The sequence below is a fragment of the Pecten maximus genome, chromosome 8 (assembly GCF_902652985.1).
Source record: "Pecten maximus chromosome 8, xPecMax1.1, whole genome shotgun sequence".
NCBI classification, from domain to species: Eukaryota; Metazoa; Mollusca; class Bivalvia; order Pectinida; family Pectinidae; genus Pecten; species Pecten maximus.
In genome coordinates this window covers 13,712,905-13,727,447 of record NC_047022.1, presented here as the reverse complement: position 1 = coordinate 13,727,447, position 14,543 = coordinate 13,712,905, and the positions used below count along the sequence as shown (strand labels likewise).

The window sequence follows — 14,543 nt, the reverse complement described above, 5'->3', positions numbered from 1 at the left end:
TGTTTCTTTAAGAGAAAATATACCACAAAACAGCGAGGTGATGTCGCTAACGAGAAAGAGTTTCAACAAGAATGGCTCGATAGACAAAAACAGTACGTTATCGAGGCCGAGACATGAACATACTAGTAATGTATTGACGAACTCTTCTGAAGGTTCTCTGTCACAAGAAAAGTCAAATTTCAATCCACCTGATTCTCTTCAGGAGTCAAACACTTGTCTGGTAACGCAATTGGACCAGGCACCGCCAATTACCGGTATCAAGGCAAGACCTTCCCCAGTGCAACCAAATGCTCATGTCGTGGATCAGCCTGCTCCGATGCCACCTGGTACACAGGAGATGAGTGCTTCAATGCAACCAAGTATCCGCGTAGATGGACGTGCTGCTGGCCCTACACATCTGGTACAATCAAGTACGTGTTTCAATAAAAGGACCAATGGTTGTGTACAGTCAAGCAGTTGTGTTGAGGAAGGATCTTCGAGAGCCCACATCAACAGACTTGAAGTTTCTAGCGAAGCAGGACCATCTCTACAAGTTTACAAAATATCCTCCCTCAGTAAAGCTGGACTGAACACTCAGGTTGGTTACAATATTTCACTATGTAGCTGATAAAACAATATAAAAATGTTCACATACATACTTTCTGAATCTCCTCCGCACATTTTTTCCTTGGGTCATGTTCAACAGACAAAAACACAATATTTTATAAAACAAACGTCATCAAAGTACTTTTTTCCAATTTTCACTAAAACTGTATAGGCGAAAAATGCATTTAATTGTTCAAGTGTAGCCTGACTCAGCTGATATAATTTAACATTGTGTTACACATATATTGTAAAATACGGACACATATTTTGCTTCAAATGTTGAATATATTTTATTGCACTCTCAATTTATTAGCGCGGACAAATGATAAGTGATGAAGATTTATTCTTATCATTAATTCAGCAATTTGATGGCAAGAAAACATCGAAGACGGCGTCACATTTGGTCGCTCGAAAACAAAACGTACCGCCAAGCTTGAAGGCTAAGGATTCATTTTCAAGAACTGTTATTACTCCAAGCGTTCGAATGTGTACTCCAGCTCCAGGCACCAAACCGGCAACTGCAAAGTCCAAGCCTAGATTTATGCCACCTGTAGTAGTGAAACCGCAGTTAAATTCTTCAACAATAATGTCCAGCTCCCCACCTCCATCTAACAGACAGATACCGCCATATGATCGTATGTTCAAATCTCCAACATTACAGAATTCAACTGCTGTTGATAATATTTCGCCGAGTACTGCATCATGTAGTGATGTGTTTCCTGTCAAATCAAAGGAAATCAGTAGACGAATCCAGCAAAGACGACTTTTGGCTGAAAGTCAGAGGCATCAAACGACTGAATATGAAGTTCCAGACCCAGTGTCGAAGCATCTCAGAGAGCCACACACCAAACATGTTGAAGTGCCACAGGTTACGGCAGTGTTTCAGGTCAGTGTATTGAGAAGAACACACTATAATCTTTGATAAGCGACAATTCTATAATTGCAAACTTTCGTCTAATGTACAGCCATCATTTTCCTACTATCTTCCATTTTTAATTTGAAAAGGAGCCTGAAGAGCCTTATAACACACAGTTGCATCCCAAATATCCATCTCTTGGAACTCTAATAGACCGCGGTGTTCTTATACCTGCTAAGGGCTGCCTTGTCACAGAATCACAGGTGAAGTACAAATCCATATCTGTCAAGAGGCAAATTGAAATTGATATTTCCATTGATAAATTCTCACATTAGTTTGATTGACCCAACGGAAGTTTTTGTTTTCAATAACTGTCTAATAATACTTAAATTCACAGTAAGCAATTTATATCCGTGATAATTCTGAGATATATCCTTGACTTACAATGTATTTTAATTGGCCTGTTAAATATTTTCACGAATAAAACGGAGAAATAATTGATATACCATTAGTTTAACTGGCACTACTTTAGTTGATATATGTTTTGTGTTGGGTAGCCAGTTTACAGAACCGTTGAATAATTAAGCAAGCCAGCGAATCTTAAATTTATTAGTGAATGTAAACGATTTGACAACCAAGAAACTATGGTAAACCGTTAAATTTCTTGTCAAGGAGACAACATTTCGGAGATATCAGCTTATTTTCCACGGTTTTTAAGTCTGCATATCACAAATTCGTATTATCCCTCTGTGTGCATTTTTGCTGGCTGTAATTTAATGGAATCACCATACAGGATTTTCTGATTTGGTCATATTCATCAATCACTCTTTCGTCGTATTGTTTTTAAGCATGGCCGATATGTCGGAAGCTTAATGGAGTCTGGGTTGATCAGAGGACCAGGGGGTGAGGTGTTTAAAACCCCTGTCCAGTGGGTGTCGGCTGTTAATGACGGCGTGTTGGTGAAGAAGAGGCGAGCTTACAGAGAGGTAGTTTGGTACTACGTAAATATTAACAAATACATGGATACGATTTGGTATATCTAACCATACCTTTTACCTATCTATAGATATATAATTTTGCCACATTGAAGATATTAACACTGATTGCTTTCAATTATCTCTGCCATTCCATGTATGATTGTTACTTTGACTAATTTGATAAGCGAATACCTCACCGTCCTGTTCCTGTTTGGATTGTTAGAATTAACTTAAGAATGTTTTTGGCAAAATTACTATTGGTCAAGACGTGACCATTTTTCACTAGTCACATGTTTTATTTGCTAGAACACCTGATGATTTAGGTTCTGCGTTTTTCGGTGATTGTAAAGCGATTTTTAGATGTTTCTTAGACTCATTTTAGTCACCTGAATAGACGGACGATAGAAAGAATCCAAAAAGAGGAAAATAAAGTCGGAAGGCAAAATGAAAGTCTGGACAAATATGTTATGTATACGATTGGCATTCTCATGATGTTCAAAACATCGCAAACACGCCATACTTTATTTAAGAACTCGGTGAAATCATCCTCTGATATTTGTTAGAGTTTGAGAGGTAACAATGAAATCTGCTCTTATGTTGTTTCCCTTTGATATACACTGTAGAGCGGTGTTGTGTTGTAATGGACTGTAATTGTTCCTCAGGTCTTCTACCAAGGGAAGCCACTGCTGTCATTTGTTGATCCATGTTACCTGCCTGAAATCGGTATATAGTCTCTCATCATGGAGTCGTATTGTCAGTGTTAATGTCAACAGTTTTTCACGATATCGATATTCTGTTTCATTCAAACATAAAGTAATATGTTATGATGTCTTTGTCACAAAGTTAAATACACAAAATGTTGTAATTTGACATTGAAAATTTTAATAGAGGATGCAAGAAAATGAATAACAATGAAAATTCGCGAAAATAATGTGAACAATCCATTGTTTCGTGTTTATTTCTTTTTCTTTGATTCCATATACAGATTTAACCAAGACTATTGACGAACCTGTGAGTAAAAGGTAAAATCTATAAGACACTAAACGTGTACCGTACTTTTCTTCTTAGTTTTTTTTAATTGATAAACCCGCACCTGCGAGTAATACATTGAGTGTTTACTTTTCTTAAATCTGGTAGTGCACGTTAAAACGTTAAAAAAAATTCCAACTGAGATTAAAAAAAATATATAAGTTTCAGTTTTCAGAAATCGTTTCGTAGATACCACCCACCCTCCGTTCTACTTGCACTGTCAGCTTTAAGTGACTATTAATATATTTTTACATTTTTGAAAGCTAACGAATATGTAATACTGTTATATGTACACGCACACCAGAAAAATGAAAATGAAACACAAATTTTATATCACATTTAAGTTTAGCTCACGGTGTATACACAGGAAATTGTTCAGGCAATATGCACAGACAATAAACAAATTCCAAGGATCGGTAGTCGTTCTTGCATTTATGATTTTAATTCATTTTATAATGCTTAACTGATATAAAGATTAGGCTTGTATTTAAAATTTCATACTTGTCTACATGATGTTTCGATTAATAATATCTTTTCGTATTAACCCGAGGACAAGGTTTCGAAGAAGTGCTCTTATAATTTGTTTTATCTTAAATGTATTTCACATCAACTTGATCTTATTCACATGCCGTTTATTTGTAGGGGTCCCGATGACGAAGTGATGAAGAGCAGCGTTTGTGTTCCAAAAACACATACTTTTGATTTGGAAACCCTACTTCGGAACTGTACAGTGAGAATAATTTCAGACAACGAAATCGTGCCATCTTCAGATCTCCCCGAAAACTTCTGGAGTGCCGAATTTAGCAATGTCAGAATACCAAAAAGCATACAAGAGCAAATAGATTGTTGGTGATTGGGGAAGAAATGATTGAGACGTCGAGGAATATTGGCTTTTTATAGGTTGGTTGAATTTCATTATTATTTTAAACACGTAATAAGTTACAGAAATTCGTTACGCTTCAGTGTGTAATCAACAGAATTGTACAACCAACACTTCATTGTTGAAGTCGTTATTTATTGTCGAGGGAAAAAGGCTTTAAACACTCTTACTTGAAAACTTATTTTCCTTGTCAATTGAAAAAAATATATCCAAAATACATCAGTTTTTTTTCTCGTACATTTTTTTTCCAAATGAAAATTATTCCAATATGAATTGATATCTCAAACATCCTTATCGGTCCCATCTTCGCGCACTAGGTGTTGCAATACTACAGCTGACACATGGATCGCTTTACAAATAAACAATTCTGATTAGTTTAGTCTAGTCTTTTATGATTTATCGAAATTACATATTCGTTGTTTTTTGGATTTTTTTTTCAAACGTTCAATCAAACATTCTGCTTTCTATAACCGTTTGTCGAAAATTTCTTGTTTCATAGGTGCCCGGTCTGGACGTAATGCATAGTCTTATTTAGTAGTTTGTCAATATTTTAAAAGTGGTAAAATACTCCCTATTTTGTGAGAGCTTAGTCTAAATCTATATTTGAGTGGCATGCCAGTGTTCAGCTTTTGAATAAAAGGCAAAACATAAATAGTTTCCGTCTCTGTAATATAATCTAGATTAGTCATGATTTCTGTTTTCATTGTTGGTTTTACTGTTTATTCTTCTTAGTTAATAGTCCATAGTTAATACCTTCCGTGTTATTGTTAACGAAAGTTTCCGTATTATAACAGACCAATAAAATGTTGTGTTTGTTAATCATGTTGACAATTCAAAATAAAAAAGGTAGATAATTCATTTTATATGTTTGATTAGTCATCACGCCCTCAATTTTGAGAATACAAACTCGTCTGTCTGTTCTATAATGTAAATATTCATAATAAATTACTCTAACCGGTGATGAAAGATATTTTGTTATTACGTTACTATCATCACTTCTTGGTTCTGTTTTCTTAACTCTATTCATCTTTTGTTCCCCCAATAGTTTTACATATAATGGCATATGTACAAAACACCTTGTAAATTATTTTTTTCATTCACTAATAAAGCCTGATTGGTTTGATTATTAAAATTTCCAATAAATATTCCCTATCAAAATATTTTGACGTGCTCTTGAGGATATTTTGCCCTTCAGGATTTTTCTAGTCACGTATGCCATTGCAAATTCCAAGAATCTTTCAATTCATAAAAAATATATATATATGCTCATTTTTGGTAATTGCAATACAAATGATTAATTTCATGCGGTTTTTTTCACGAGTAATGTAGCTTTGTTACATGTCCAACAGATGTAAATATACTAAATGAGTTCTGTGAATGTATATGCTATCCACATGCTGTTTTATCTTCTTTATTACAACGTTATACAGAATAAGATTCATCTATGTTGAATGGTTTTTTCCTTGTTACAGTTTCCTTCATGTTTAAAAGTCGTTTTGAAAATAAATAAAGGCACATCAGATAACAGGTATTTTGTAATTTTACTAAGTGCGTGATAGACAAGAATAGATAACGATTGTCAGATTGGTCTTAGGTCGCTTATCATGAAACCGAAGTACGCTGTCGTCTGATTTTCCCATGATCTGTGCATGTGTCTGACAGAGTTACTCTCAGAATTAAGTAAACACTGTAAGGTATTTGTGTTTATTTTTCAAGTCTTATTAAGCAAGGTATATAATGTTCCTGATCAAGCACCAATGGGCTATTGATGGGAGAAAAATGAAAGTAAGCAAAATGTTGTTATTGTAATAGCAGTATCAAAATGGAATCAGGAAACACTTTAGTCTAAACGTTAAACGTTATATGTGTCATTGGAAATAATGATACTTGGACCACGTGATCTCTGTCGTCATTTTAATTCATTTCAATGGAAATAGAAATAAAATTGGCATCAAGCGCTAGTCACTTTCTCATCAATGGTATCATCCGAATTTCTTAAATAGATTATACATTTCCAGAGCTGAAGTGAAACTAAAGTAGATACAGAGGGGGTGACTTACGCCAACTAGAATATTCCACAAATCAGGACCGAGGAAGTTTCTTTCTATATCGTTCACTTCGTAAAATCTCCCATATACAAAACTTTCTATGATCCAGAACACGAAGTTGTACATAGCAAGCAACAGCATTACTGATCGTAGGGAAGACATGTTCTCGTTGGCGTGTTTCCTTTTGCAGCGTTTAGCATGAAGAATGAATACTGTCTGTGTGTAGGAAATTAGCCCTATGATTACATATAAAGCTACACGTACATTATTATACGGACTTGCAAAATGAGAAAAAATCAAAACACTAAAGGTACATGAAAATAGTGCGCCGATCGAGGATATTATAAATATATAATCACTTCCGGATACTGGAACGCGAATAATGTTCGGCTCCGTGTGTTTTGAGAGGAGATAATAGCCTGTATGTATATATATGGCCATCATAGACGTAGCAAATGTCTCGCACACGGTACGTGCATTCGTCAGACTTTGGTCGTCACCCTTAGTAACTTTTACTAAGTACATAATCAAAATAGCGACGATGACTGTGCAAGAGCAGAGCGCGTTGACATAGAACAAAAATGACGGTTTGAAGCCTACAGATGCATGGGAATTATCTAAAAGTGGAGTCCGTTGATTCAATTCTGATGAGGTAGTATCGTTTTCTCTCTCAGAGTCGCTATCGACAGTCACGGCGGTTAACTCGTCACTGTCTCCTTTGTTGGTTGTCTCCCAATTGGGCAACAAATTCTGAACAAGTGTTATAGCAAGGAAAGAGCATTCCAAAAACGTTGGAGAAAGGATTTTGTCAGAAACACCAAGCAGATGTGTGAATGTTTGGTTTGTACAATTGAGAGCAATCCAAGTATTATTTCCAATTTGCACATATTCATCGCCACTGTCTCTAAAACCATAAGCGCACATTGTCAAGTTTGTCGATATAATTATCAGAATCCAGTATTGAAGTCTCACGGGGTTATTGAACTGATAAGGTTTTAGATATGTTAGAAAAATCATCTGTATTATCAGAAATAATCCCATGATGATATAGTAAATACATTCCACCAGTGAAATATTTAAAGCGACACTAGGCTCCAGAAACGAAATCTCACACTCTGCCAGTCGACCGGATTTTATTGAACAAAAGACGACTGATGCAATGCCAGAGAACCAAAGGAAACCGATGTGGATGTTAGAGGTATTACGTTCAGACCTTGGTTCCAGTAATTTATTGAAGCCCTTCCACTTGAGGACAATCATCATAGCCATATAGGAGAGCAATCCTATAAAGGCAATTATGGACAAAATCACATGGAATCCAAAAAACTTGGTGTGGGTTTCGTTGGGGCCTGTAATCGTTTTCGCCATGAGAAGAATGAACGAAAGAATGAATGTTTTGAAGACTAATGAAGAGGTTCTTCCATCAGAAAGGCGTATTTGATTTCCCTTGGGATTTCCTGCCGTGAGCGGGAGCACAAATACAGATCGTAATACATCCGACCAGGTCATGTTGACGGCTTTTCTGGCATAAACAAAAATCATTTGCATTAATATATCGTCAAACAATATGTGATAGGTATTTTAATATACCCAGATTTTTTATTTGGATTGATAATGCAGCTTTGACAACGCTGGAGGTCGTAGAAGGACGAGAGTTTTTAAAATTTGATATAACTACGCTAATGTTTAAGTATTTAAAGGTACAACATTTTTCTATGGATATAATTTGCTCTTGTATAAGATATTAAAACCAAATCATTTATCTTCATCGATCTTATTTATGGTATAAAATGTGTCTATGATAATATTGTACTATGTGCTATACTTACAATTTTGTCGAGGATTCGTTCAACGTTTACGGTGCATAAACCACTGAAGGATTGTCAGGATACCTTCCTTATTAAAAACGTTAATTGTATGCATGAATTGACACTATCTGGGTAAAATCTTCCTTGTTTCATACACTACGTTTATCTTGAATACAGGACTTTTTCTTTCTTTTACAATTGTCAGGTTGTGTGATTACTGTGAGATACTGTGGGTATTTAGGCGTTTGATATATTGTATCTGTCTTCACTGATTATGTGATTTGGCTTTTGATGTTGCAGCAAAAAGGACCTAATGGTGAATATAACAGGGGCAGACACATTCTGTCACTGAAAACACGTGTGTAAGAAGTGAACTGTGTCATGTGTCGTTAAACTATTATACCTTGTGCCGTTAGTTTGTTTAATGATATTCTTACTCGATAATAAATCGCACATGGGATGGAAAACCATGTAAGATTATTAATCAAACCCATCAATACGGCAATATTACGGTATTATGGATTTGCCTGCACTTGGTTCTTAAAATACACGTATTAATTTCATTATTCTAGAGGCTTGACTTTCTTTACACAACTGTCGCTCTTTCCTTTCTCCAATGCTTGATCCATAAGATGTTACTAAAGTTTGGCTCGTCGTCTTTCTAAAAATCTTCTTTGACACTGACTCACGTTTGGTCTTTTTCTGAATGTTCACCGTTGTCTTGGCGGTTGTGTTTATGGATTATTTCCCCTGGAGGAAACGAACCAAGGTCTATAAAATGTATTTGATGTTATCTGCTTGCTTAAAATCATCTCAGTGTAAGTATGGTGCTGCCGTGTACCGACGTGAAATTTCAGCAAAATGGCAATATAAAACTGTCCGTCTGGGTCCTAATCAATAATTGAAACCGTCCTTAAATGACCTGATTGTTAGGTCAGAGACCCATGCCGTGTGTCGTCCGTCGTAAACAATTTACGTTTTCGATTTCTGCTCAATACCCAACAGGACAAGGGCCATGATATTGGTCAGGTAGCATGCTGGGATTAAAGGCTACCAAGTTTGGTGAAATTAATCACTTTCACCTGCTACCACGGTCACAGGGGTCAAATGTGCTGAATTATTAAAACGACTTCTCAATAGTCAAGAGGTCCAGGGTCATGATAGTAAGCCAGTAGCATGCTGGGATGAATGGAAAGAAGTTGGTTTTAATGAGGTAAATGAAACATACTCGCAAGGTATCAAAGGTCGAATGTATTTACATCTTTAAATATTCTATGTACCAGTATCAAATATTCGAATTGTACAACCAACACTTCATTGTTGAAGTCGTTATTTATCATCGAGGAAAAAAGCTTTTAAGCACTCTTACTTGGAAAATTATTTTTCTTCTCTATTGAAGAAAATATATCCAAAATATATCACGATTTTTTTTTCTCATACATTTATTTTCCAAATAAAAATCATTCCAATATGATTTTATATCTCAAACATCCTTATTGGTCCCATCTAAGTGCACTAGGTGTTGCAATACTACAGCTGACACATTCAATAGGCATTTCACATTTCCTATAGTAACCTTTTGTTGGAAATTTCTTGTTTCTTAGGTGCCCGGTCTGGAATTAATTCATAGTCGTATTTAGTATATTTTTTTTTTGTTAATATTAAACAGTGGTAATTTTTCCCCTATTTTGTGAGTGCCTAGTCTAAATTTATATTCGAGTGGCATGTCAGTGTTCAGCTTTTGTTTTAACGTAAAACATAAATAGTTTCTGTGTAATAAAATCTAGATTTGTCCTTATTTCTGTTTTCCGTGTTGGTTTTACTGTTTATTCTTCTTCTTGTTATCCTCCATAGTTTATACCTCGCGTGTTACTGTTAACGAAAGTGTTAGTATTATAACAGGACAATAGAATGTATTTATTAATCATGTTGACAATTCAAATTAAGAAACTTATGCCATTGAAAATTCCTAGAATCCTTTAATTCATCAATCAAAATATATCTTTTGGCTCATATTTGGTAATACTAATATCAAGGTTTTTTTTCACGAGTATACAGTAAAGTAGCTTTGTTATATGTCTAACAGATGTAAATATACTAAATGAGTTCTGTGAATGTACATGCTATCCACAGGCTGTTTTATCTTCTTTATTACAACGTTATACAGAATAAGATTCATCTATCGTGAATTATTTTTTCCTTTTAACAGTTTCCTTCATGTTTAAAAGTCGTTTTGAAAATAAATAAAGGCACATCAGATAACAGGTATTTTGTGATTTTACTAAGTGCGTGATAGACAAGAATAGATAACGATTGTCAGATTGGTCTTAGGTCGCTTATCATGAAACCGAAGTACGCTGTCGTCTGATTTTCCCATGATCTGTGCATGTGTCTGACAGAGTTACTCTCAGAATTAAGTAAACACTGTAAGGTATTTGTGTTTATTTTTCAAGTCTTATTAAGCAAGGTATATAATGTTCCTGATCAAGGCACCAATGGGTTATTGATGGGAGAAAAAATGAAAGTAAGCAAAATGTTGTTATTGTAATAGCAGTATCAAAATGGAATCAGGAAACACTTTAGTCTAAACGTTAAAAGTTGTATATGTCATTGGCAATAATGATACTTGGACCACGTGATCTCTGTCGTCATTTTAATTCATTTCAATGGAAATAGAAATAAAATTGGCATCAAGCGCTAGTCACTTTCTCATCAATGGTATCATCCGAATTTCTTAAATAGATTGTACATTTCGAGAGCTGAAGTGAAACTAAAGTACATATAGAGGGGGTGACTTACGCTAACTCGAATATTCCACAAATCAGGACCGAGGTAGTTTCTTTCTATAGCTTTCACTTCGTAAAATCTCCCATATACAAAACTTTCTATGATCCAGAACACGAAGTTGTACATAGCAAGCAACAGCATTACTGACCGTAGGGAAGACATGTTCTCGTTGGCGTGTTTCCTTTTGCAGCGTTTAGCATGAAGAATGAATACTGTCTGTGTGTAGGATATTAGCCCTATGATAACACGTGAAGCTACATGTACATTATTATACGGACTTGCAAAATGAGAAAAAATCAAAACACTAAAGGTGCATGAAAATAGTGCGCCGATCGAGGATATTATGAATATATATTCACTTCCGGATACTGGAACGCGAATAGTGTTCGGCTCCGTGTGTTTTGAGAGGAGATAATAGCCTGTATGTATATATATGGCCATCATAGACGTAGCAAGTGTCTCGCACACGTCACGTGCATTCGTCATACTTTGGTCGTCACCCTTAGTAACTTTTACTAAGTACATTATCAAAACAGCGACGCCGACTGTGCAAGAGCAGAGCACATTGACATAGAACAAAAAAGACGGTTTGAAGCCTACGGATACATGGGAATTATCTAATAGTGGAGTCCGTTGATTCAATTCTGATGAGGTAGTATCGTTTTCTCTCTCAGAGTCGCTATCGACAGTCACGGCGGTTAACTCGTCACTGTCTCCTTTGTTGGTTGTCTCCCGATTGGGCAACAAATTCTGAACAAGTGTTATAGCTAGGAAAGAGCATTCCAAAAACGTTGGAGAAAGGATTTTGTCAGAAACACCAAGCAGATGTGTGAATGTTTGGTTTGTACAATTGAGAGCAATCCAAGTATTATTTCCAATTTGCACATATTCATCGCCACTGTCTCTAAAACCATAAGCGCACATGGTCAAATTTGTCGATATAATTATCAGAATCCAGTATTGAAGTCTCAAGGGGTTATTGAACTGATAAGTTTTTAGATATGTTAGAAAAATCATCTGTATTATTAGAAATAATCCCAGGATGATATAGTAAATACATTCCACCAGTGAAATATTTAAAGCGACACTAGGCTCCAGAAACGGAATCTCACACTCTGCCAGTCGACCGGTTTTTATTGAACAAAAAACGACTGATGCAATGCCAGAGAACCAAAGGAAACCGATGTGGATATTAGAGGTATTACGTTCAGACCTTGGTTCCAGTAATTTGTTGAAGCCCTTCCACTTGAGGACAATCATCATAGCCATATAGGAGAGCAATCCTATAAAGGCAATTATGGACATAATCACATGGAATCCAAAAAACTTGGTGTGGGTTTCGTTGGGGCCTGTAATCGTTTTCGCCATGAGAAGAATGAACGAAAGAAGGAATGTATTGAAGACTAATGAAGAGGTTCTTCCATCAGAAAGGCGTATTTGATTTCCCTTGGGATTTCCTGCCGTCAGCGGGAGCACAAATACAGATCGTAATACATCCGACCAGGTCATGTTGACGGCTTTTCTGACATAAACAAAAATCATATATCGTCAAACAAAATGTGATAGGTATTCTAATATACCCTGAATTTTTATTTGGATTGATAATACAGCTTTGACGACGCTGGAGGTCGTAGAAGGACGAGAGTTTTTAAAATTTGATATAACTACGCTAATATTTAAGTATTTAAAGGTACAAAACTGTTCTATGGATATATTTTGCTCGTGTATAAGATATTAAAACTAAATCATTTATCTTCATCGATCTTATTTATGGTATAAAAGTTGTCTATGTTATATAATATATATTGTACTATGTCTTATACTTACAATTTTGTCGAGGATTCGTTCAACGTTTACGGTGCATAAACCACTGAAGGATTGTCAGGATACCTTCCTTATTAAAAACGTTAATTGTATGCATGAATTGACACTGTCTGAATAAGATCTTCCTTGTTTCATAAACTACAACTTATCTTGGATACAGGACATTTTTGTTCTTTTACAAGTGTCAGGTTGTGTGACTACTGTGAGATACTGTGGGTATTTAGGCGTTTGTAACATTGTATCTGTCTTCACTGATTATGTGCTTTGGCTTTTGATGTTGCAGCTGAAAGGACCTAATGGTGAATATAACAGGGGCAGACACATTCTGTCACTGGAAACACGTGTGTAAGAAGTGAATTGTGTCATGTGTCGTGAAACGATTATACCTTGTGCCGTTAGTTTGTTTAATGATATTCTTACTCGATAATTAATCTCACATGGGATGGAAAGCCATGTAAGATTATTAATCAAACCCATCAATACGGCAATATTACGGTATTATGGATTTGCCTGCACTTGGTTCTTAAAATACACGTATTAATTTCATTATTCTAGAGGCTTTACTTTCTTTACACAACTGCCGCTCTTTCCTTTCTCGAATGTTTGATCCATAAGATGTTACTAAAGTTTGGCTCGTCGTCTTTCTAAAATCTCCTTTGACGCTGACTCACGTTTGGTCTTTTTCTGAATGTTCACCGTTGTCTTGGCGGTTGTGTTTATGGATTATTTCCCCTGGAGGAAACGAACCAAGGTCTATAAAATGTATTTGATGCTATCTGCTTGCTTAACATCATCTCAGTGTAAGTATGGTGCTGCCGTGTACCGATGTGATATTTCAGCAAAATGGCAATATAAAACTGTCCGTCTGGGTCCTACTCAATAGTTGAAACTGTCCTTAAATGACCTTATTGTTAGGTCAGAGACCCATGCCGTGTGTCGTCCGTCGTAAACAATTTACGTTTTCGATTTCTGCTCAATACCCAACAGGACAAGGGCCATGATATTGGTCAGGTAGCATGCTGGGATTAAGGGCTACCAAGTTTGGTGAAATTAATCACTTTCACCTGCTACCACGGTCACAGGGGTCAAATGTGCTGAATTATTAAAACGACTTCTCAATAGTCAAGAGGTCCAGGGTCATGATAGTAAGCCAGTAGCATGCTGGGATGAATGGAAAGAAGTTGGTTTTAATGAGGTAAATGAAACATACTCGCAAGGTATCAAAGGTCGAATGTATTTACATCTTTAAATATTCTATGTACCAGTATCAAATATTCGAATTGTACAACCAACACTTCATTGTTGAAGTCGTTATTTATCATCGAGGAAAAAAGCTTTTAAGCACTCTTACTTGGAAAATTATTTTTCTTCTCTATTGAAGAAAATATATCCAAAATATATCACGATTTTTTTTCTCTCATACATTTATTTTCCAAATAAAAATCATTCCAATATGATTTTATATCTCAAACATCCTTATTGGTCCCATCTAAGTGCACTAGGTGTTGCAATACTACAGCTGACACATTCAATAGGCATTTCACATTTCCTATAGTAACCTTTCGTTGGAAATTTCTTGTTTCATAGGTGCCCGGTCTGGAATTAATTCATAGTCGTATTTAGTATATTTTTTTTGTTAATATTAAACAGTGGTACTTTTTCCCTATTTTGTGAGTGCCTAGTCTAAATTGATATTCGAGTGGCATGTCAGTGTTCAGCTTTTGATTTAACGTAAAACATAAATAGTTT

At 35.7% G+C, this 14,543-nt stretch overlaps 1 protein-coding gene across 1 annotated transcript; it reads left to right on the top strand.

Moving 5' to 3' along the window:
* On the top strand, positions 1-5,981 carry LOC117332511. The gene is made up of 7 exons (XM_033891444.1): positions 1-577; positions 947-1,471; positions 1,591-1,704; positions 2,290-2,427; positions 3,081-3,141; positions 3,404-3,440; positions 4,090-5,981. Exons 1-7 carry the CDS (start codon positions 41-43, stop codon positions 4,298-4,300), a joined length of 1,623 nt encoding a protein of 540 aa, XP_033747335.1. The 5' UTR covers positions 1-40; the 3' UTR covers positions 4,301-5,981.
* The last annotated feature ends 8,562 nt before the right edge of the window (positions 5,982-14,543 follow it).